Source organism: Thamnophis sirtalis, unplaced genomic scaffold, assembly GCF_051295495.1.
Source record: "Thamnophis sirtalis isolate CommonGarterSnake01/CBP01778 unplaced genomic scaffold, rThaSir2_p1.2 scaffold_11, whole genome shotgun sequence".
In the NCBI taxonomy this organism is placed as follows: Eukaryota; Metazoa; Chordata; class Lepidosauria; order Squamata; family Natricidae; genus Thamnophis; species Thamnophis sirtalis.
This window is the reverse complement of record NW_028261391.1, coordinates 30850724-30877671: the sequence shown is the minus strand read 5'-3', so window position 1 is coordinate 30877671 and position 26948 is coordinate 30850724. Positions and strand designations below refer to the sequence as shown.

At 34.8% G+C, this 26948-nt stretch overlaps 1 protein-coding gene across 2 annotated transcripts in view; it reads right to left on the bottom strand.

Annotated features, from left to right (window-relative positions):
* Nucleotides 1-26948, bottom strand: part of SPHKAP (SPHK1 interactor, AKAP domain containing) — a 70029-nt gene that overhangs the window by 26746 nt on the left and 16335 nt on the right. For both annotated transcript variants that reach the window (XM_087725452.1, XM_087725453.1), the window contains exons 2-3: nt 21006-21093; nt 12196-12306 (exon numbers count right to left, since the gene is read on the bottom strand). In XM_087725452.1, coding sequence (XP_087581578.1) covers nt 12196-12306; nt 21006-21093 — 199 coding nt within the window. The remainder of the gene's footprint in view (nt 1-12195; nt 12307-21005; nt 21094-26948) is intronic.

The following is a 26948-nucleotide window of genomic DNA, read 5'->3' as shown; positions in this document are numbered from 1 at the left end:
GTTACACTAGAGATGAACTCAGGCTCCATTCCATCTCCTAAGGATGATGACTGTCCAATGTAGTTTAATAAAGAACACATCATTTGGTTGTTTTCTGGCAGATATTTTCATTAACAGGCTAGATAATACAATGAGTGCCCATGACAGTGGATTTTGACATCACAAAGGGAATAACCAAGCTCAAAAAACAGCAGAACCTAACACTTCCAGTCTTGTTGATATATATTCCCCACTACTGGAAAGAACATTCAGTGAGGAATTGCAGTGATACAGTGTGTGTGTTTGTGTGGGTAGGGGGTGCCTCAGGATTCTAATTCTCCATTCCTTTTCAACATCTACCTGAAACTGCTGGCTGAGATCATCTACTAGTTTGGGATTCAGTATCATCAAGAGCCTGATAGTAATAATGATATCTTCCAACTACAGACCATCTAAGTGAAACTGTCATAGTACCTGAAAGCTGTCCTATTGGATGGGGAGGAATTGTCTCTAACTCAATCCTATCAAGGCTTAGTAGCTGTGCATGTTTGGCCAGCCAGATCTGGGGACACCTCATCTTTGAGCTTGGATGCATAGCACTTCTCTTTTCGAGACTGGTTTGCAATCTGTGGGTCTTCCCTGATTGCAACTCCTGCTTGAAGACCAGATATCAGATGTGGCCAGAAAGGCCCTTTATCTGGCTTGTAAACTACCCAGAATCATTTTTTGTGAGATGGACAGCTATGTAAATTTGCTAAATAAATAAGCAAAAAAACACATTTATATGATTACATATAAGGCAGTATGTGAAAATGTCATGTCTTCTTGTTTGTTAACCCATTTTGGAACAATTTCATCAGAATGACCTCTGTGGTTATATGACCTGTTTGCTATTATGAATTAGACTACATGAAAGTCACTTGAAAATCTAAATTATGAAAAAATACAAATAAATATAACACTATATTAGACTGTTCATAATATAACTGTATGACCTAACATTTGAAAATGGACAGTCCCAATAATAATTTCCAAACAGTATGCATATTTCTTATCATAGTATTTGACAGATTTTTATTCCGTCAGATATTTCATTTGAGAGTTATCAGTCAATTTAAACAAGTAATAGAATTATATTTATTGCCAAAATCATGTGTTTTTTTAAAGAGCATTGTTGTATTTATGTATGACTGTATTGACTGGTTTAAAATTCTAAAGATTTACCTCTTGGATTTCCTGCGACTTAAAACACTATTCTACTGTTAACTATACACAATTTTATGGGACTTGAAGCTGTGACAATTAAATGCTTAAAGTAGTGAATCACTGTAACGTACAATAAACACATGGCCGCACACACATACCAACCAATATTCATGGATGGGTGGATGGAAGGGGGGCTTTACTTGGTATTTGCAAAATAAAATGTAAACATTTCCCCCCTCTTTGTAATACACAGTGTGTGTATGTTTGTGTGTGTGTAGGTATTTAGAGCACCAATTCCAAAGCTTTTCTTTTGTTTCAGCCGCTGAAGCAGTGACTAAATATCACAAAATGGCTAAATAAAATTATGGATTTTTTTAACAAGCTCATCTGTATTTCATTTCATCACTGTTCATTCCATGTTTTTATACTACTCAGCTTAATATAAGTTTGCATACCCATGCAAGGTTAAAGGTGCAACATATACAGTGTGGTCAGTAGTTATTTAAAAATCTGAGAAAGCAGTTAACAATTGCTATCATTGTCTTCAAAACAGTATTTTTTTCTTAAATAGATTCTTAATCCCTCATGCAGTGAGTCCTTCCCAGAATCTATTCTCCATTTTCCTCAACACACAAAAACAATGTAAGATTTTTTGTTGTTTTTAGCTACCAGATTTTTTTATAATAAGTCATCTGAAAGTTAAATTTCTTGGTACTAGTGGAATCAAAATGATAAGTATGGCTGACAAATAGCCATCCTATTTGTAGTATGTTCATACTAGCAAAAAATACTAAAGAATCCCAGGTACTTTAATTGGGTAGCAACTTTCAGACTATTTTTTAAATGGTCATTTACAGCTCATATTTACAGTTCAAGCCAGAGAACCAATTTGGTTTTGTGGCTAAGGTACCAGGCTAAATAAAAGGAGCCTCTGAGTTCTTATCCTGCCTTAGGCATGAAAACTGGTCAGTCAATTCCTGTCACAACCATAGATCAACATTCAGCTGCTCTGAAGAAAAAAAGGACCCCGCACTTGCAGGAAAATGCTAGGAAGAAAGAAAAATACAGTTTATTCCATTCAACACACAGTAAATAAGCTGCCTGCCATATCAGGCAATGACACTACATTTTCTCAATGCTGGGTGGCAGGTACATATTACATATAAATAATCATCCAACTTGAAGCACTTTCTCACAAGCAACAACAATAGGACAGTGATGCTGATATGGGAACTAGATCCTGCAACAAATCAGGAAGTTTTCTTTGTCCAACATCATCATCCCAGCCCCTATATTTTTTTAACATTAGTAGCAGCTTCACATGCTCTTCTTCCAGGGTGACAAATGTCATCCTTTGCCAGCACTGCTCCTCTAGATTCTACATGGAACAAAGAAGCCGGACTTTGTGCAAAAGAAGAAATGGACATAATTTTAACATTAAAACTCAAAATAAGGACAAAATAATAGCAGAGCATTTAACCTCCTTGGATACACTTTGGTAGCAGAACCAGCTATAGCTCATTTAAATTGTTGAACTTACATACATCAAAAGGATTCAGCCAAACACAGAGGACCTTAATAAACACAATGTTTTTAACACAGTACAATTGCTCTTTAGTAAGATATTCAAAATCTGTCTCACATGCAATCTGTATTTACTTAACCTCTGTCATTTCCCACTGTCTCCCATCGCATCCCAAATTATATCCTAAATCAGTCTAGCTTCTCTATCAATCGAATGAACTGAGCTGCAGCTTCCCAAAGCCTTATGCTTTTTTTAAAAAAGTTGAAAAAAAATGCTACCAGGCTTTTGATTTTTGACTATCATAAATCAAAATGACTGTCTTCCAAAAATTCTTACTAATTTTATATAAGCCTTTTTGCATTGAAGTATTGAAGATTAATATACAAAATTTTACTTCTGTCCTTAAATATATTTATACAAATATATTTACTTTATACAAATATATTTACTGAAACACTTGTTCTAGTAGACCTTTTTTTTTGTTCTCCATTTATTTGAGGGTGTGGAGGAGGCTGCCTTTGAGTCAGTCTTGAATCCTGACTGCCTGGACAACTCCCTAGAATTTTCTTGGCAAGGTTTTTCAGAAGTGGTTTGTCATTACCTCCTTCCTACCCAGCTGGGGTCATGCCTAAGACAACACTGGAACACAAAGTCTCCTGGTTTCTAGGCTGATGCCTTAACCATTACACTAAACTGCCTCTTTTTTTGTTCTCTATTATACTGACTTTAATTTTAGTGCTTTGTCAATACAGTATTTCTTTCAATATTTTAAAATATATTTTGTCTTTTTATGTTTGCTCCCTCCTCCTCCTCCTCCTCCTCCTCCTCCTCCTCCTCCTCCTCCTCCTCCTCCTCCTCCTCCTCCTCCTCCTCCTCCTCCTCCTCCTCCTCCTCCTCCTTCCATATCCATGATCGGACATTGGTGATCATGTTGGCAATCCTATTTTTGTCAACAGACTCATGAAAAAGCGCTGCTGAGTTTTGTCCAAAACTCCCTTAGGGGAGTCCCTTAGGTTTTGAAGTCATGATGTTCTTCTTCTGCCTGAACTGCTTTGGACTCCAAATGAAAGTCCTTCCATCATATCAAATCAACACAAAACTCTTGTTTCTTGTAAACTAGGATAATAAATTGAAGGCTGGATGAGAATTATTCCTGTCCGTGGGAATTTAATTTTTTTTTATTGTTTGCCCTCTGAAATCCTATAATCCCCACTCTAATACTCTCACTTCTGCAATTTAGTATCCAGGAATATGGAAGAACAAATATGTATGGATTGTGCCATTAAACGAAAGAAAAGAAGACAAAAAAGTAAAGAAAAGCACTGAAATACCTATCCTTACAGCATCTGCCTGTAGAATTGTTTGCCCTTGTTAGTTAACGTAGATCCTGTTGTGACAATAATTCTTATTTTGTCACTTCCTGGCTATTTTTAACACATATGATATTAAAAATCTGTAAAAATAGCATCATTTTCTTTGAGACTTCTGTGGCCATCTTATGTGACTTGTGAATCATCAGCACTTGTCAACTTGTTCACTTCAATTGGAGTCATCGATTCAATTAATGTGACAACTTAAATATACACGCTTGAAATCCTAAATGCCACTGTATAATTCTGGGAAAGAAAGGTTTAGCTGAACATTAATAGATACTTTTTATTAGTCTAAGCCTTGATTTTAATGTACACTTAGCATAAATTTGACATTTATTACTATTGTTTATTTTTTTTAATATCTACTTTGAAGGTTCAGTATATGGATTGTAACTCTGTGAAGGAGGGGAAGAGCTAGATTTTTTTTTCTCTAGTTAAGAAAAAGTGCCTTTCACAAATATCCCATTAATTCAGTATTGTCAGTGCTCCTCTGTGTTTCTTAGGCAGTTTTTGTTCTTTCTTACCTGGACATATGAGAGACCGCTCTCATACATCAGCAGATGTTCAATCAGTGAGGAATAATCTTATATCCTCTGGGAATTCTATACCGCATCAGGCTAGAGAAAAATGTTTTGCAAATGGTGGATCTGAATTTATTTATTGGACCAACTATGTGAGGAACAAGATATGAAATATTATTGCCTTCTATGAATACCATATGTGAACATTTCACACACTGGTCCAACATGACTGTACAAATTATTTTTTCTACCGGACTATGGTTACAATAGTTTGTTTACTGAAGACTGTTTTGTTTGACATGGTTTTGTTTTTACAGTATTCCTTTCTAAGCACCTCCTTTTTAAAAAGTGTAAAATGTCAATATGTCAGAAATGTTAGACTGAAGTACCTGCTAAATCAGAACATTTTCCTGTGGTTCTTCAGCTACTGTGAAACACAGCTATAGTATTCCAACTATAAGACAGCAGTAACTTCATTGCAAATTGATGCCTATTATTTGTTGAGCAATCTAGTGAAGCTCTAGGTAAGCTGTTATCAATTATCCACAGGTGTTAGACATAAGCCTGCTAGCTGGAGGTGCTGGAGACTGAATTCTAGTTCATTTGAATTCTAGTTCATTTGATTATGGTCCCACCAATTCTTGCATGCAAGCAAATGGTAGTTCTTCAAGATATTCCAGTGTACCATTCTTACTACTTTGTTGACATTAGTTTTGGTCAGTCTGTGCAATCTTCTTGCAGCAGTTAACTTGGTGGCCCACTGTTTCTTCAGTTTCTTTGCAGAAGCAGAATTTGCTATATGTTGCTGTCTTTTCAATTCTGGCTTTATATGTCTTTGTTAAGACTCGGTCTTGTGCAGCCAGTGTTCCTCTGTATCTTCTTTCTTCAAGTTTCTTTCTTTTAGGCTTGCCAGGCCTTCTTGTTATCTGCTTTTCATGTTTAAAAAAAATACCTAACATGTAATATTTTGCTTTGCCATGTCTCTTTTTTAATTCTTCATTTGGTCTTTCTTGTAAGTCAGTTTGATCTCTCCAGTACTCAATCAGTTTTACTGGTATAGTGGTTTCATCTTACTTATCGTCCCAAATATTCTTCCTATGTCTTTTTTTCTTGTTCAACTGTCTGTTATACTTGCAACATTCCATGGCCACCTATTTTCCTTGGTCAGTACAGTCTATCAATATACTTGCATGAATGAATGGTGTGATTCATTGTCATTATTTTCCTATCCTATTATTCTACTTGACTCCAATGCATTATTCCAGATGTATGTATGTATGTATGTATGTATGTATGTATGTATGTATGTATGTATGTATGTATATATATATAAATAAATTAGACTTATATACCGCTTCATAGGGCTTTCAGCCCTCTCTAAGCGGTTTACAGATTTTTAGCAAATTGAGTCAGCAATTTGCCCCCACAGTCTGGGTCCTCATTTCACCCACCTCGGAAAGATGGAAGGCTGAGTCGACCTTGAGCCGCTGAGATTTGAACCGCTGAACTGCAGATCACAGTCAGCTGAAGTGGCCTGCAGTACTGCACCCTAACCACTGCGCCACCTCGGCTCTTATTTATTATACATACATACATACATACATACATACATACACACATACATACATACATACATACATACACACACATACACACATACACACATACACACATACATACATACATACATACACTGGAATTGCTCAGGTGTTATTTTCCTTAATTTTATTTCCACTACTGAGTTTAGACTTTAAGATCTTTTTCATTCTTATGATGTATTCACTTTGTTATCAGTTTGAAAGATGCCCAGTGATCATCTTCATTCAGATTCTTGATGTTGTTTCCATAGGGCACATTGATTCCTTCAGTTTTCACTATTTTTTGTCTGTCAATGATGAAAATGGCACATCTGTTCAGTTCAAACGCCCCTGTAGTATAGTGGCTGTGTATACAGACAGTCTAGAGCAGTGATTCTATTTTAGATCTCCCCACCACCCCCATATAATCTCAAATCATCCAGGTAAAGGAAGTGGGATAATCTGTCAAATGCTTTTGATATTTGATAGTCATGGGCTAACACATTCAGTATTGTTGACAGAGGAATCAGTGCACTAACAAAAATAGCATTTGATTATTATTTCAATATATCTGGCCACCTATCTCATCTAAACAATTTTGGGTACTCACAACATGTAAAAGCAATCCCTTACTTCGAGGTACAGTTTGGGCAACTGGATAGAGCTGAACCAGATGCCCTTCTGAATAAGTTGAGAGACTCCATTTGGAATGTCATCAGCCCATCTTCTCAGCTATTTGTTGGAGGTGAGTTATATCATCATTATATCTCTCATTCCATAGAGCTGCTATGAAACATAATGCCCAAACCTTGAGGCAAACTACACTGAGGTTCCTTAACAGAGAATAGCTGAATCACCAGAGGCATTGTTCATCAGTATTTGGATTTGAGGCAAGGTAGACACCTGTCAAAATCTTAACTTGGATGAACTTTGGTTAGCAAGGTTTTAAAAATAGCATATAGTTTTGCTGAAAATTAATTCACTTAATGAAATAGTTATAAAAGAAGGGAGAGAGAAACCTGGTACTTTAAGAAATAAAAAACGATTACTGCTATATGAAATTTCAGAAACACTGGCCATCTTCATGTATTTAGGCCAGAAGCAATTAGGAATGTTAAGAACATCTGGTGAATGCACTTAAAAGAAAGCTGCCATGGGAGAATTTACTATTAACAGAATGACTGCTCAGTGGCATGGCCAATCACAAACTACTCATTTGACATGAGGCACTCTAGAAACTCTCTCTTGTATTAATGGGAGCTCTGAGGGGCCCCAAGGCATTTCCGTAAATAACTATGCTAAAGCTGGTGTCTTGCTTGGCAGCATGCCAGCTCTCTATTTAATTTCTTTGTATTTAAAAGTTGGCCTACCAATTCTGTGCTGCAAAAATCCACATGATCATGCTGTGACAGAAAAAGAATTTTCTGTATTACTTTGGTGCCATTTCATAGTGTTCTGAATTTCTGCAGTGCAGATTATGAAAGAAAATGAAAATATATTTTAAAGTTATTGTTACTAATATTTTTATTTTTCCAAACAAATATCAATAGTTAAAACTTAAAACAAACCTTTACAGTAAAAGTACAAACTAAAAATGCAAGAATATAATATATTCTTAAATATAAGAAGGAACTTAAATAAAATCTTATATTTTATATTTATCAACAGTCATTGGTTTACCAATGAATTCACTACTATAATATGAACAATGCATGAAATTATTGTAAGGTATTACCGAATCTCTGCCATAATAACACATATTGCTGCAACCTTTTATAGAAAGTATTGTATCTTCCAGAAAAGATAGACATTTCTCATAACCATTCTCTGAATGTCTGGAATAATATCACTTTTCCAATTAGTGAAAAGTAGTATATTAGCATATTTATGGGAAAATCTTTAAACATTAAAGTTGTTACTATAATTTTGAATTATGTACCAAAACTGTGGAATTTGACTGTTTATCAGGAACTGTGGATATGTATTGTGGAATTTGACTGTTTACCAAGTATTGAATTGTATAGGGACACACACACACACACACACACACACACACACACACACACACACACACACACAGAGCTGTGGCTCTGATCCACCATTCAGGACTACTAATAGCCTTCAGAGTTATAAAAATTACTTACCCCTGGAGTAAAGGAAAAGAACACGGTAAATTAAAGTTTTAAAATCAAAATCCTCTATACGTGAAGGCAATTAACAACTACACTTCGGTTGTTTTCCATAATAATTAATTCAAATTTAGTTTCAAGAAGGAAAAGGAACATCAGGGAAAAAAACATTAATCTAAAGCAGGGTCTTGATTTCATTGAAGAATCAGCATCAGCATTGTGTTTGACCTTGGGAGGCAGGATGGGGGTGGCCAGCCATATGTCACTCGGGTCAGGAGTGCCTGTGGTGGCCTGAGAGCTCTGCCAGTGAAAATGGGCTGTTTCCAGGGTGGCCCTGTGGGTCAGATCTAAGCACCCCGAGGCAGATCCAGCCTCGTGGCCTTGAGTTTTACACCCCTGATCTAAAGTGAGGTATAAAACAGAGAAAAAACCGTAGCAATGAATTTTATAGGTCTTATTCATTCAATTCAAGAGAGTGTCTTTTAAAAAATATATCTGATTTTCCATATTACTTAGAAAATAATCTGGGCAGCATAAATGAAGGAATTCTCCCTCATCTCTATTTCTGATTGTTATATTTCTCCCATTTGGTTAGGCTCATTAAAATGCACAACCTAGAAAAATAAAAACACTTCCACCTGCATCAAAATAACTTTTTTTCTTTCAAACACTTGACATTCAGATGCTAGATGACAAAAATACCGCAGGAAATAACCTACTGTTCAACAGAAAGCAGAGAAATAATCATTTTAAATAGTTCTTGTTCCCAGTAATGATTCTGAAATCATCATGCTCATATAGCTGCCCACCACCTGTTGTCTATTCTAAAACCTATGTTCTCCTATGAAGGGGAAGCACCCCTTATCTTCAGGCCTTGAGGTGCTACCCGAAGCCTCAAAAAGATGCTTCTCTTCAGCTAAAGGCTCAATTGGGGTGCCTTTCAATGGATTGTATCTTCCACTCAGTTGGTGTTCCAAAGGCTTGACATAGGCAAGCTGTGTTAAAGGACTTCAGCTGAAGCAAAACAGCCAGACATGATGGAATTACATGCTTCAATGAGTTAATTATAAACATCAAGATTGATGTCTTTTTCAAGTCAAAATGTTGCCACAAATTGTATTACTCCTTCAAGAGAAGTGAAAGTAGTTCTGCTGCTTCATAAGACTTCTGTTTTCTGCTTCATCCTACCCCAAAATTATTTGAATCATGGCTTGCTGAACATGCCATGATGGATTGGTTGGTATATATTGGCTAGAATATATGGTATAAAATTGCAAATCAAAATGTCACAGAAAGGGGGAATCATTGAATAAATAGTGAACTGCAATATTAATTGCAGTGACTTAAATTATTTTAAATTAAATATAAATCAAAACAGATTAGGTTTAGCTTTCACCTTAACTTTATCTTCTATCTAAAAAAATGTCCCAGTACATTTATAAATATATTAAAGGTTGTTCGCCATATAAATACTTTGCACTGTCATCTAGAACCTTTTCTGCATATTTCATAGCATTTAGAAATAATTATGAGTCTTTTTACTGATTACTTTTTGGTTCTGATGTAATTAATTGTTACTTCTGATAAGTCCTTAACAAAAATATGCCAATAAATATTTATGTCATGCTTGCCATCTGCTTTTCTTTGGTACCATATGTTAAGAATTAGCAGGACACTTCTTGTTTACACCTGAAATCATTCTAGTCACACTGAGATTTTTGACCAAAGGTAGCACCAAATCATAACATTGCACAGGAAATAGTGTATTAAATTCTCCCTGGGATTCAGTTTTAAAAAGATCACAGAGATATCATATTGATTATAAAAATGATGCCTATATTTCCCCATTGAAGTACCCAGCTGGATACCACTACTTATAGCTTTGCTTAATACCCAGTTATTATATTATCACCCAAAACTGGACAACCACTAAAATAAAGTTATTTTCATTTTTAGTCATACTTATATGGGTTTGAGATTTTTATTACCATGGAATTTTTTTTTATGTCAAAATATTTTCTGAGGATAGATTGATACATCAGAGTTTCTAGAAAAACACTGATTATATAGATTCAATGAACTTATTCAGAATGGTCTATGTAAGGTACTATTAGTGGTATCTGACTACCTCCTCCTAAAGATGCTATTTTAGCTGCTGCAAAGGCACGTTCTTTAACAAGCAAAATGATACCATACATATCAGCAGCATATTTGTCTTCCTAATTTTATTAGGAAGTAATGATTTTTCTATTAGCAGGAACCACACTCAAAAGTGAGCAAGATAGAGAAAGAGAGCAAATAGATGGTCTTTCAGCTGCAAAGTAATTAGGGCAGTGCGGCTGGGGGATTCTGGGAGTTGAAGTTCACAGAACTTAAAGTTGCCAAGGTTGAGAAACACTGAATTAGGGTGAAAGAACAATCTGTATTTCTTGCATAAATAAACTTGGAATTTATTTTTAATGGTGTACAATATATAAAATAAAAAGACAGTTGACCATGAATAGGATCAGTTTAGACCAATTATGATTTTTCACCCCAAATTCGCACACAGGGATCTTATGATAGCAAAATAAGGAAGGAAACCCTAGTGTATTATCTTGAGCTCCCAGAGGAAAAATATCAAGAATAAGTAAAATAGGAAATTATATACTCATTCCATAAGTACATACATTGCACTATAGCATAAAGTTGGAAAAATCAAATAAGGAAGTTTTACATAAGTTAATTATCCTGACTTCCCATTTTAGGCAACAAATAATTAACAGATAGGCATAGAGCAGATGGACCAGTGCTGTGATCAAATTGCAGCAATGGACATGTGCAAAGCTGAAGCAGAGGACATTTATCTTGGAAGTAATCCTTATTATTAACTATCATTAGGACCATATGAATCTAATTGTTTAAAGCAAACCATTAGCCTTCTATTTGTAAAACATGAATCCCTGAGAAACTATCCTCAAGAAATAGCTTTCTTATTGCTATAGCACTAACCTCCTGAAACTATCTTTTCTTTCTCCTTGGTGAAGTGTAATTAAGGTGTTTCAAAATTGAGCTCTAAGCAGCAGATTATCACTAAAAATATACCTTTACTAATAATAACTTAGGTTTCAGACAGAGATAGAGAGAAGATGTAGCCAAAAGATGCAAAGCTACGTTTTAAAAAAGCCTAAATCTTGACAAAAATGGCTAGAAATGATGGGAACTCTGCAATTCAGAGTTATTGTAATTAATTAATAAATGTAGTATTTCAATTAAGATTCATACTCTATTCCTTAATTAAAATCCACTGCAAAAAGCATTTATAAATTTGCTTAGCAATCTCCTGAACCAAAAGCCCTCTTCCCATCTGATCTTTTTCTTTTTCTAAACTTTGTATTTTAAGGGTCCTTTTTGTTTTTCTTGGCAAGCAATTCTATCTATCATTAAATATGGCTCTTAGTCACACCTATTATGCATATCTTCATAGTATCAAATGAAAGGCCTTTTCTAGGTAATTTTCGTTAGCTCTATTTTTCTGATTCTTTGTTTTCCTGTCCCTATCCCATTAGAAACCACGCCCTATTCCTATGAACATAAATTAAAATGTTAACTGAAATGATGGTAATTGCTTGTCTTATCTGCATAGTTTCCCCCCCTGAATCCCATTTTATCCCTCTCCTAACAGGGAAAAACAAATAGAGAACTGCTAGATCATAGGAGATAATTCCAAGAACTACAAAAAAACATAACTATATGATAGAATAACTTTCATTTCATTTCATTTCAGTAATAATTGGATTTTGCCATTAGGCATTATTTTTCCTTAACTAATTTATATGCAATTTCATTGTGACAAATGCTCTTTCACAGCTATGACTATACATATTTTACTCTAAAAGGACTTACAGAGGTACAATTCTTTTCCATCTTGTCCTCCATGATGCCAATTCGACATGGTGTCTTCTGATTTTGGAGCCAATAGTCTGTTGATTCCAGCAAACTGTTACTGCAAAGTGCCTGTTGAAACAGAAACAATTCATAGTCCTTCGCAAAATGAAATCATGAGCCTAAATACAACATTACACAGAATAGAGTTGGAAGAGTCTTCTAGTTCAACTTTTTGCTCAAGTAGAAAATCCTATGTCACTCTTGACAAATGGCTGTTCAATCTCTTCTTAAAAACCTTCAGTAATGGAAAGCCACAATCTCTGGAAGCAAGCTATTCCACTAATTGTTCTCGCTGTCAGGAAATTTTTCCTTATTTCTAGGTTGCATTGGTTATCTTACAGGAGGTTCTCAAAATAATTTTATTTTCACCCATGCTGTTTAAAGGTGCTACAATAAATCAACTGCAGTAAATTTAAAAAAAGTTTAGCAAATTATGATTTAGTACATGAGAGGTCAATGCGCATGTTACTTTATCTACAGTTTACATTCAGAGGTGTCAAACTGGCAGCCCATGGGCCAGATTCGTCACATTCAGGCCACACCCACCCCAGTTCTGCAAATGAGAAAAATGTCATGAAATGTCACATGATGGCAACACAAAACAGTGAGTTTGACACCCGTGATTTACATCTATGGAGGGAAAGATTAAATATGGTTTATTCTATTATGCTAGAATCATTTTCATTTCATACTGTAATCTGTAATTAAAATTTAATTGATCATTTCAATGTAAATGCAATGTAAAGTCCTAGATTAAAGTAATCCATGAAACTAAAGGGCCTAATAATTAATTTATGGCTTAATAGCAATAGCAATAGCATTTAGACTTATATACCGTTTCATAGTACTTTTACATCCCTCTCTAAGCGGTTTACAGAGTCAGTATATTGCTCCCAACAATCTGGATCCTCATTTTACCCACCTCGGAAGGATGGAAGGATGAGTCAACCTTGAGCTGGTGAGATTTGAACTGCAGAACTGCAGCTAGCAGTCAGTTGAAGTAGCCTGCAGTACTGCACTCTAACCACTGCACCGCCTCAGCTCTAATAAAATAATTAACAATTATCTGGCCTGGATTAGAAATAAAATCTTTTTCCCAATTTCTTTATCACAATCTTGGAAGATGTTCCAACTCATCTTTAATCACAGCCAACGAAAAAATTCTTGTATTCATAAACTCCGAACTCTCTTCCTGCTTTGACATTTTTAGTATTGTAGTCTCCATGCATCTGAAGGGCTGGTGGTTGATGAACTATGCCTTAAAGCAAAACCTTTTCACATTATAGGAATGCCACTAAATATTTTTTTTAAAAAAATTCAGCCTGGCATATTGCTTACTTTCTTATGAAAAAGACATTACCGGTTTACCTAAAAATGCTTTCGTCTCCTTTCATTGAGAGGCCTATTTTTCAAAGTCTAATGCTAGTTTGAAATTATAAATAGTCACGCTACACCTATTTGCAAATAACATCTTGTAATAAAATGTGTTTATGATTCCAAATGATGAGAAGGGAAGTGCCCAGCGGCCCCCATTTCAACAAGATGCAAATTGTCATCATCAAAACTATTCATCATACAAGTACATTAAAGCAACTAGAAAGAAAGAGAAAAATTCTGATGAAAAATAAATTACAACTGTTTTATAACAATAACTATAAACTGGTGAAAAATGAATATTTGTTTAAGGCATGCAGACTAAACTACAAGATGATACTTTTTTTCTCTCTTTAGGGGCTATGCTAGTTAATTGGCCAGAACATTTAAAATCACATTTACAGCTCCTACATAAATTCCAAGTAATATGTAAAATACAGCAGCTAATAGTACAGTACTATTATTATTTTAATATTATCATTATTAAAGCTATATATAACTGAGCTGCAAAACGTCAGATTATTACTAGATAGCAATAAAAAGACCGTAAATGCTTTACTTATTTTTCAGAAAAGACAAAATGATTACTGTTCCAGATTTTCACTGACTATTATGGCCACTAGCTTTTGTAAGAATAGGGATTTTCTGGGGGAAAAAAACCCCATCTAAGGCATGGCTGTCAAACTGCCAACCTGCGGGTTGGATGCCTCACAAGCTGGCCACGCCCATGTCTAGTTTAGCAAAGGGGGGGGAAGTCCCGATACATCACGTGACTCCACCAAGATGATGTGAGTTTGACATCCCTGCTCTAAAGCATGAGGCAGAGGTGCCACGTCTGGCATATAGAAATCTGGACGAGCATTAGATGGCAGGAAAGAGATATTGAAAGTTCTATTCTATGGTAGGTCTAGGGAATGCAGTGGCTCAGTGGCTAAGATGCTGAGCTTGTCGATCAGAAAGTTGGCAGTTTGGCGGTTTGAATCCCTAATGACACGTAACTGAGTAAGCTCCCATTACTTATCCCAGCTTCTGCCAAACTAGCAGTTTGAAAGCATGTAAAAAAATGCAAGTAGAAAAATAGGAACTACATTTGGTGGAAAGGTAACAGCATTCCATGCACCTTCGGTGTTTAGTCATGCCAGCCACATGACCAGAGATGTCTTCAGACAGTGCTGGTTCTTCGACTTTGAAATGGAGATGAGCACTGCCCCCTAGAGTCAGGAACGACTAGAACATATGTGTGAGGGGAACCTTTACTCTTACTATGGTAGGTCTAGTTTATTCAGAAACTCATTGATTTTTTAAAATGTGCCATTATACTGTCTGCCTGCCAAAAAGATGTAGGATGACTGGACATAAATTTTAAAAAACCTGGATCTATAACAAAAGTTACACTGTGAATTACTCCTCATTGGATTCCAGAGAGTTGTATTACTCCCACTGCATTCCATTCCTCATTTTATTCTGTTTATTTCCTCCCAAATATCAGTCTGAGTTCTATGCCAAACAAGCAAAATCTTTTAGCTACTTTTGGGGCTACTCCAAGTATAAAACTCTGTAAAATTCTTGATTCCAAAATATTTCTAATTTTTCTACTGCTGGAGCATAAATAACATCATCTTGGAGACATCTATAATATTGAAGAGTGCTTCATATTTTCAATCAGAAATTGAATAGCATGAGATAAGTTGACTAGAAAGGCCTTCTGAAAATACCAGTTTATTAACATGAAATCAAGTAGGCAGTGGCAATGCAAAACCTAAAATTGATTTAGAACAGTTGTTCAAAAGGAAATTAAATGCATATTTATATTTAGAGACACAGGTATGCATGTATTTGCTTCAATATGTTTTCTAATTTTATCTAATGTAGAACTTTACCTAACAGCCCACCTTTTTTTTTTAACTTAAAAACATTTTTTCTTCTAAAACAACTTTGTTGTTGCAGTGTGCAGCAGCTGCCAAAAAGCCAACACAGTTCTAGGCTGCATAAACAGAGGGATAGAATCAAGATCATGTGAAGTATTAATACCACTTTATAAGGCCTTGGTAAGGCCACACTTGGAATACTGCATTCAGTTTTGGTTGCCACAATGTAGAAAAGATGTGGAGACTCTAGAAAGAGTGCAGAGAAGAGCAACAAAGATGATTAGGGGACTGGAAGCTAAACCATATGAAGAATGGTTTTAGGAATTGGGTATGTCTTGTTTAATGAAAAGAAGAACTAGGGGAAACATGATAGCAGTGTTCCAATATCTCAGGGGTTGCCACAAAGAAAAGGGAGTTTAGCTATTCTCCAAAGCACCTGAGGGTAGGAGAAGAAGAAATGGGTGGAAACTAATCAAAGAGAGAGGCAACTTAGAACTAAGGAGAAATTATCTAACAGTTAGAACAATTAATCAGTGGAACAACTTGCCTCCAGAAATTGTGAATAATCCAACACTGGAAGTTTTTAAGAAGATGTTGGATAACCATTTGTCTGACGTGGTGTAGGGTTTCCTGCATAAATAGGGGGTTGGACTAGAAGACCTCCAAGGTCCCTTCCAACTCTGTTATTCTATTTTATATCTGATTCAATAACTGGAGATATAATCAACTTTTGGCTGTACAAGCAACACTTTCACTGCTGCTGGTTCCAATGGAAACGTATACTGTACATCAGGAAGTTTTAAAATAAATGATATTCCTATTTTGTTCAAACTGATACATTTTCAGAACTAGCTACTACATTTAATTGTGTTTTAAGAACCTAACTTGTTGCAGCACTCTCAATTTCACTCGCAGTTTCTTGGTTTGTAAAAAGCAGGAATTGCTCATAATTGAATGCTTCTGAAGATGCTTGTTCAATTTGTAACTTAAGTAGGATCATAACTTGTCAGCATTTATTTTTATGCTGTATAACACTATTCTCCATGTTGATAATCTATAGGCAGTTTCTTTTTCAGTGTTGGCTAGAAACTTTGAGAGTAGAATATAAATATTGGAAGGGAACAGCTCCGGGATTAGTTCAGGAATAGCAGATAATGTTATGCAATATGCATGATCACTCTGTAATGTACTGAAAACACCGTCATTGAATTTTAGGGAAGTCAGACTTTCCATAAATTTATATGTCTTAATTTAGATAAATGAAGTTTCTTTAAAACAAGTGCTCATATAGAAGAAATGAGGGAAACACAAGCAGTTAGTGATTCATACACGGACATGAAATGTTGCTATTAACTAGCTAATGGTGGAGTAGGAGAGGGGAAAAAATTAAGCTTCATTATAATGTAACAGCTTCAGATGAGAATAAAATGATTTATTTCCAAAGATCCTTAGGTAACTTTTCATATCATTAAAATATGCTGATTTTTATCTGTCAAATTATCATACAGAATTAAAAAAGAAAAAAAATCACACAGATGAACAGAGACATGGAAATAAGTTCATTGGATTTATTTTAAATCTGCAGGTGGAAAATTGAAGCCTAGGTAGATTTTCCTTGCCTTTGTATGAAATTTTCAGTGATGCATATCTTCATAATACATCTGTAACAGTAATTTTAAAAGTATGGTTCATCATATTATACTAATAATTAAGACAACATGTCTCACATGTTCACTTTTATGCTGCAAGAATGATGATGAGTTATATTGATGCCTAAGATTATAAAGCTTTAAAATATGCACTAAGAAAAAAAAATCAAAAATGGGTCATAATAACAGAACAGAATAACAGAGTTGAAAGGGACCTTGGAGGTTCTCTAATCCAACCCCCTGCTCAGGGAAGTCAACCCATTTTTTTCTTAACTTTTTATAAACTTCTATAATATTATTGTAGTTTCTTAAATAAAATAGAATAATCTAAAATTATTCCCCAAAGAGGAACAACAGGACTGAAGTTCTGAATCTGAACAGAACAGCTTTTGAAAAGCTTTGAATTGGAAGAATCTTAAATCCTTGAGCCCATTCTACAATGCCAAACAGCCAAACAGTCACAAATCTATGGTGTAGGAAGGAAATAAGGTTTCAAAACCACTACTGTATGTCAGTGTAGTACAGTGGTTGGGTATTGGGCTAGAGTCAGGGCGGCTGAGGTTGATGTCTAATCTTACTAATTGAAACTTATTGGGCAACTTTGGGTGAATAAATTTGCTGTTCTGTGCATAAATTAGATCCCATCTTTTGAACTTTGGAGGAAAAGTGGAATATAAATCTAACAAACAACAGAATAGGACGTAACAGCAGGAAACATTGCTGTTCTTTCAGGATGCTATGCATATTCTCTGTGCAAATTATTAATGAGTTAATTTGAAATGCCAGGCCTGTTATAAAAAAATATTATATCTTGAATATGTACTGTAGGTTTGTTCTTGATCACATGACCACACAACTCCATCATGTTTTGAAAGGTATCAATAATGAAGTATTTTTCAAAAGAAGCCATTGTGTTAGACCAATTATTTTGGAATACAATAATCCAGATAAAGTATCTTTTTTCAGACCAAACAATTTAATTCTTCCCTATTCTAACAACTTCAATCATTGCAACATTTTAATTAAACCATCAAAACCTGAGCTGTTTTTACTCAAAACTAGCTTATCATCTAAGAAGCATTCGCTTTCAGTTTTCTTGCTCTCACAATATGATTTTTTAATATGAGAGGAGTTCAAACTCCTCTTTGTTGGTTGGTGGTATTTTAATTTAATTTACATGTCAAAGAAAGTTATATTAGCCCTAGCTATTCTGTGATGTAGCTCTTGATCCCCAATCTAATATATGATGTAGTTGGGGACTGATACATGATTCCCAAAACATTCAAGGACATCTTGAACTAATAAAATTATGTGATTAAAATACCATTTTTTCATCTTCTCAGCAAATCTACAAATGGATCTAAGTCATATTCCACATATACAAAGCTGAAACTTCATGATTGTTCAGTGAAAATAAGATAAAAATGAGTGCCTTAATTCTAATTGACAAATTTTAAATAGAAATTTCCATATAGTCTAATTTGTCTCTATTATGGTTTATATTGTCAATTGTAAATCAGGAAATTGAGACACTGTCTAATAGTGCACAGACTATAAATTCAGAACATCCACTTCATTCTTTAAGATAGTTATATGACTAATATATTTAATGCATAATTGGATACATCCCTATAGACATTCTCTTCACACATGAGATTCTTGCTTGATCATCTTAATTGCAGTGCTTAATTACAGCTCATCAAAAAGAGATGGCAAAGAACATGCAAAACAGGATGAGGCTTTAGGGGCTTATTCCACATGCATTTTCTAAAACGAGTCAGTGAAATAATATTTGGCATCTCATACACTATGAATTTTTGCTCATGTCAGGAATAACTGAACAAACATAAAGCAAATTGAAGGGGATGCTAATATTCTTCTTCTTGGTTCAGCCTAACAGCTGACAATAAAGTTTCATTTAAAAAAAATCAATTATGTTAACATAATGTGTGGGATCAGGAGATGGACTGTGGTGGCTTATGAACAGGGCTCAGTGATGTTTTCCTTATTAACTCATCTTATAATAAGTGTTTTTAATTATATGAGATTGTTGTCAAAATGGAAGTGAATCATAGTTTGGTGGAATAAAATATGCCTTACAAATTACAGATAGTAAAAAAAAACTGCAGTAAAAACCTAGACCAAGAGTTAGGAATCTTTTGCCCTGACAGCCAAGTATGATGAGAGATTGTACCAGGTCTACATATTGTAACTATGACAGTGTAGTTTAGACAACTTCCCCTCTATTATCTTTTAAGAATCCATAGATATCTTGTAAAGAGAGATATCTTCTTTCAGTCTCTCTCCACCCCTTTCTCTCATTTAATATTCTCTTTATACTCCCCACACACTCAACTCATGTGCCATGTACTCAACTCCCAGGCAATGGGAGAAATTCAAATAAAACAATGTGCAGTAATGCTTCTATATGTCTTTGTTTTCAGCCGTACTGCATTCTGAAAAGTAAAAAAATAATAATCTGGGAATCAGTTCTGTGATTTCTGCTGACCACAAATCTAGATATCAATATATTTGATAGGAATTTGAAGGTATTTACAATGTTCTAAAACCAAGGATCGTCACTGGACAAAATTTTGTTTAGTTATAATGTACCCCAGTAAAATAGGAAATATATGTAACATACTGCATAAACAAGAATCTTAGCTATTTCTCTCTTTGCAAGATATCTATGGATCCTTAAAAGATAATATGTTCATATTTTTTTCAGGCAGAATGAAAAGTCCATTTTGGAAAGCTTCATAAATTTCTTCAAAGTTCTGGAGTAATCATTAACAAGCAAATGTACTAGTGTTCATCTTTCAATTGTTTTTAATTGGTTTCTCCTACTAATATAAGCAACAGAAGAAATGACGTTTTCTTTATCTTTGGTGTTATTATTATTTCATTCAAATCAGGATCCCTCTCAAAACATAAGCAAGCCAGGGATCTCACTTTGATAAAATTGTTAACCATTTATCGTCAAAGGTGCATGTCAAGTTGATTAGCTTTTCTTGTAATTGTAGGAAGATATATGACATATTGTGATCAAAATATACCCAAACATGAACTTTGATCAATCAAAGTAGTAAGAAATGTGGGTACTCAGTATGTGTTACTTTTCAGTTTAATATTAATGTTTAGGAAAATTATATATAAGTAACAATTGCCTTTTTAGACATAAGTAGATCTAAACCTGGGACCTGGATTCCTTCTTGAAGAGATTTTGCAGGCACTTTTAAAACTGACAGCCATATCAGTCATTGTGTAAAAGGAACACATTATCATATAATCCTTTGCAGGCAATTTCAGTACTTGATGCATATAGATCTGGACTAGAATATTCCACCCCATTATTAAAACAATAATAATATTTTTTCTTCTTTTAATATTTGGCAGTGATTTCTGGATGGATGAACCCTGTGCCCACACCTAAGTCTTTCTGGAATAAATTGGGATCCTGATTTCATTTTGGATAGTTTAATAGTTTCTCAATAAGCTAACATTAAAAACTCATTTCTTAATGCTATATTTGGATCCAACTCTTTCTGTCCTTCCTTATGTTCATTCCATAATTCCAGTAATGTGAAATTTGTACCCATTATTCCAAGCCCTGTTGTGTTTAACGCACTTATTGTTATAAGCCATTCTTTTTATAGGCTAAGAACTATTTTACTGTATAATAAAAACTGAACAAGTATGTTTTTAGAATATGTAACTATTTTTCAGCAAATGATTGGTCAATTGATTGCTTCCAGATATTAATATTTTTCATCATTTAGTTATTTACCTTGAGTGCATTTCAAATATTATTGAACTAATGGGTAAACAGCATAACTGAATTGCTGACTAAAACAACTTCAAAAAGGAATTACGGTACCTTCTTACATGCTGTGACCGAACTTCTGACACTATTATCTCTGCCACCGTGGTGCGAAATTTCATACATCAAGGGACATTCAAAGTTGCTGAGGAGAGAAGGGAGGGGGGAATGAATCCGTGACATTGGTACAAATGAATACAATATTATTTCATAATCCTTCATACCTCGTCCCCTTCTAGTTCTTGTATGATGCTCAAAGCATCATACTATTTGTTATTAGCTATTTATTATAACTTTTTCAGTATTGGAACCCTGTTCTGAAATAGTGGTCTGATTGCCTTTTTAAAAAACAGAATACAGAACTACATTGGAAGTAGCATCTGTCCACCTTCAACAATACAATAAAATATTCTCTTCTGTATCAAAGAAGCAATTTGAGGCTTCCAAATTATATAGTAGTTACATCCATTCACTATGCCAGCAGGCAAGAAATTGTACACTAAATCTTATACTAAGTCGTCTGTTTCATACCCAAGGAAAGAGGTAAATTATAGCTTTTCAAGGCAAAGAATACAATGAGGTTGATTAAATTTAGGAAGCAAAGCAGGCCATTTCTATCAGCACAGACATCGAACAGTTAATCGGTTTTTGAAGAATGGGGTTCAAAGAAATTATCTGAGAATTTTATCAGTCAATTCATAATCAGACAAAGCTCATACAAGTCTTAAGTGCTACTGTTACTGAATTAGTGTAATAGGAAGTCATGAGGCAAAGACCTTTACATAAATTCAGCTTTGAGGCAAGGACTGACTCGTATAAATGTACCAAGAATTACCATCCTGATCACCAAAAGAGAAATAATCTTTTCTACTAGTCAGAAACTTTATCTTTCTTACTGAAGGAAATATCTTCCATTAGGTCACATGACTATGTGCATATAAAATAACTTTCCTGCATATTTTGCTGTAATAACACATGTAATAGCCCAAATCCTCAAACAAACATTGAACCAGAACAGAATATGATGGCATAACTTAGTTCATATCTTAAACCTTGGGCTGGCTGCTTGAATTCTCCCTTAAGGAACTCCCACGCTTAGATGGCGGTATCTGTCAAGGACATTTTCTAAGTACCACAGTGGTAAGACTAAATGTCATTCTCAGTCATTAGAGAAAGAGCTGACAGGAGCTTAAACAGTTCACTAGAATCTCCTTTTTAGTTGCTCCTGTCCAGTCTCCAGGCCATGATCTCCTTCTGATGGCTAATTGATCTGAATCTGGGTATGTCCTGATGATTTACGTGGACTTTGTTGTAACACTGTCAGTTCACATCAGTTGCTCATACCTGATCTTTCAAGGCCAGTAATGTGTCTTAACTCCAGCTGATTAAACAGCAGTGCTGCCTCACAATGAAATCCTGCGCTAATGTGTTTTGGAAATATTTTCATCAATTTGGCTAGTTAGCATTTATGATAGTCAGCTCTTTGACTAGCTTTTTAACTGACATTTCTCATGCCAAGTTAGTTGGGAGCAATCACAAGTGCAAAGAGTGAATTCCTTTTCTCTCCATTATTACAAACAAGACAAAATTGCTGGTAATCTGATACTCATGCTGCCATCTGATACTGAAGCAAAAAAAGTCAGTCAGCATAGCAATCTGGAGTGGAAATGGATCCACTGGACAGAATCCAGTGCTGTAATCCTATAATGTATAAAGCTAATTTCATAAAGACTGAAATTAGTAATAATTCCACATTCCTTTTGAAGCTTGAAGTACATTTCTAGGACCTGGAACCTCTATCACTGTCAATGCTCATGTGCAAAATAAGGAGTTAGTGTGCTATTTGATACATTCATTACAAAGTAATGACAGTGAAATATTAGGTTAAAGCTATTTCCCAAAAAATGGGGGGGGGGGGAGCATTCTGATAAGAAATTTGTCAAGTAGCCATAAATATAGAAACCCTGTATTATCATATGGCTCACAAGAGCCATCATCATTTTAGCAATATTCTGGATGCTATACTCAACTATACAGTATATACTATGACATACATATAGACTACTGCAGCACACTTTACATGGCATTCTTTTGAATCACCTGAAAATTTCAGTTGGTTCAAAACCAGTGCCTCAGGTCTTCATGGGTATTTCATGGGTATATAAACCATATTTGAAAATAAGAACTTGTCTCTGTTCTCAAAGTGAGAACAGTGTTTATGAAAGGTGGACAGGAGAGCCCAGCTTAGAAAACCAAATCCATTTTCCAAGATAATGCATTAATAAAACCACAACATCGTGTGTTCAAATTAGCTAAATGGTTCTAAACTCCAGATTACTTACTAATGAGTTGTATGACAAACAGTGAAACCCCAGATAGGTTCGTTGAAGCAGAGTCATTCCCTATATAATATCGCTTAACCTTACAAATATTTAGCACAGCAAAATCACTGAAATTTTAATCCAGATTTTCTCATTTTACATGCATTCTTTCAAATAAATAGTACTGATTTGGCAACAGACATAAACAAAATATGTTTCGGTGACATATGTACCCCAGTAATTGTATTTGTGATTTAAAAGTTAGAATTGTTTAGCATTATTTGTTCACTTCTAACCATGCATATTCTTCAGTAAAAGCACAGATGGTTAGTCAAAGTGACAGCTAAAAATACCTCTTGCAAATGTCTTTGGGATTTGTTATGGATGAAAACCTCAGGCAAACTATAAATGCTATCTGTGGCCTAATTCCACAAGCTATATAGATCACACATTAGGGGTCTTATATGATAATCTATGTCTCAGGATTATGACTACAAAGGATGTACGAATCTGTTTCTAGTATTATACGTTGTCAGTCAATCAGCCAAGTTAAATAAACGCCAGCTTTGTATTTTAAATATATAGCACTCCATTGCCTGTATTCAGTGCACATTATGTTATATTGAACAGGGCTTTCATATGTACCACAATTGAATTGTTGTAGGAATCCTAATATTAAATTAGATGTCATCTTAGAATAAATATAAAATAGGGAATACTGAATGGAAAAAAAGCCACAATTACGTAACTTTACTGAGATATTTTCTTTCCTTGCTTTACACTTTTTGAAAAATCTTATTCTATTAAATGTGGGAACTCATCCAAATGACCTACTTTGGAATAAGGTTAGATTTACCAAACTGGAATGTTATGGCCAAGTCACTTACTAAGCATAATAACCATATCTGCATATTAAAATGTCTCATCCTAGACTTTGTCTTTAATACAGAACTATTTATTTTAAGGGATCTTCCTTCCTTCCTTCCTTCCTTCCTTCCTTCCTTCCTTCCTTCCTTCCTTCCTTCCTTCATTCATTCATTCATTCATTCATTCATTCATTTATTCAATTAGTATGGCCACCGATCTCAAACAAGAGATTCTTAGTGCTGTTCAGGAATGAAAACCAAAACAAAATTTACAAAATCTTTGGCATGACTAAATGTTGCCATTTCAAAAAAGAACAAGCATTTTACGGGGAAAAAAACATAGTCAAAACTGCTACATATCACAGCCTCTATCTGGTAGCACTTCAGGCTATTTCTCACATCCATTATATGACTTTTGCACCTTATCTGTAATGATGCTGTAGACCTGGATTCATGTAAGCAGCCATCAAACTAATTTCATATGGCTTTGTGCAAAAGACCAGGGTGTGAAGAGATTTTTCTCTATTCCCACAACTACTGCTCTAGGTAAAAAATTAAAAATAAAAATTGGACAACAGTCTCTTCCCACCCCCAACCCAATGAAAGAAGATTGCAGTAAGAAAACGAACAACTCACCCAACTCTGGGCTCAAGTTTCACCGTTGTTTCAGCCTCACCCAAAATACAATTTCATTTTATGGTTCCTACACTATATTTTCCAAATACTCATTGAAATAGATTCTGTTTATACTGTCATGACACAGCTTGCATTTGAATCTGGATATTTATCTGCAAGTCTATCAGTGACGCCTCTCAAGTAATGATCTGCATATGTAAATCAGTCTGCATAGATCTAGGATTATGGAACATTGACTTTATCCAGCATGAACTCAAAGTTAACATGTGTTAACACCAATGAGAGGGGAGTGTATGAGAAGAAAAAAAGATAAAGTCAATATTTCCCTTTGGAGTACTGGAATCTCCAAAATCAATGTTGGATCTGCCAAGAACAATGAAGAGAAGGTACCTCCTTCAGATTAGCATTATAAGACTTCATTGTATCAGATCTCTACTATTTTTATAATTTAGCTAGCATTGCAATGTATTAAAAAAAACAGGGTATTAATCTCTAATTCAATTCCTTAGAATATAAGAGATTTCACTTTATAAGCAATAGTATGATACTCAGAAATGCTATAAGAGAAGCATGGACAAAGAAGCATGGATTATCATGAGAAACTATTCCCTGTCTATATGTCTGCTTGTCATAGAGTAAGTAGTAGTGTAGCTTATGAAGTTGTGGCTTATGAAAATCTTTCTGATTCTACTTATGCTTGATACCCAGAGTGGTAGGAAAGCTGAACAGCACCATAGCAAAAATAACAAATATGATTTTTAAAAGTAATGCCCATTTATTTCATAAATAAGATCCCCCATCAAATGTGTTTAGATAACTTCCCAAAATCAAATATTGGAACTACAGTTTGCATCATATCCAAATAATATTGACAATTGTCAGGTTAGTTACAGATTGTAGTAATTCATATTCAGCTCTCTGGGGTAATATGCATATAGAGGAAGGATTATTTCATTATTAAAAAAAATACTGTTTTCATAATTAGGTCAGATATTCACTAACAAATTGATTTTGATATATATACAGTATGTTGAAGCTATCAACATCAAGAATCAGAATTTCTTTCACAGATACATGCTTATTTTTCTCCAGCAATATTGGCTTTTCTATATGCATAATACATTCTTTCCTTTAAGTCTTCTTTCCATCAATTTCCTACTAATGGACCTATCATGTCCTGGATCCACATTTTAATCCTTTATCAAAACAGTCATTATAACACTTATTTACCCAAACAGTAAATGAAATACATTAATATTTCTCAGCCTTGGCATTTTAAATATGTAGACTTCAATTCCCAGATGTCACCTGCCAGCATGGGGACCAGAGGTGGTAATCAGCAAGTTCTGACCAGTTCTGGAGAACCGGTAGTGGAAATTTTGAGTAGTTTGGAGAACTGGTAAATCCCACCTCTGACTGGTCTGGCCCATCTATTCTCTGCCTCCGAGTCCCAGCTGATCAGGAGGGAATAGAGATTTTACAGTATCCTTCCCCTGCCATGCCCACCAAGCCACATCCATAGAACCCGTAGTAAAAAAAATTAAATCCCACCACTGATGGGGACATCTACAATCTTAAAATGGTAAGGTTGAGAAACACTGGTATACATACATCTTGCTCATATGATCAACAATTTTACCTTCTAGTATAGATTAATTTTTTGGATGGATGCCATTTTGATCCAGTGATTTTATTAATGTTTATAAGCACTGAAATATATATGCTATTACTTCTGTTGATATAGTCCCTCTACCCCTATTTGGGAGGGGGAAACCATAAGTTTCAGGTGTGGGTATTTGGTTAACATATTTCATAATACAGAAGCAAATAATATATTTAAGTTCTCTGCAATCTCTTTATTATAGTTAAAATGGCCAGAGGTCATTTCAAAATGTAATTGAGACAGGACCGACAGCAGTAGAATACTTGCCTTAATTTGCACTCTGATGAATCAAGTGTTTCTAATCTGTAAACCTTTGTTCCTTGGACTAGCTGCAGTTTTGTTCCAAATTGTTGTTAAATTTTATGCATAGAAATTGACAACGGGGTTGGGAGTGCAGACAGCAGCAGCATAATACATAGTGTTCCTAGTACTTTAAATTTTTAACCTCCCTGCCTGGGCTATAAAGTGTTGGGGTTAATTAGCTATGATTTTTAAATTTGGGGCTTCAAAGAGG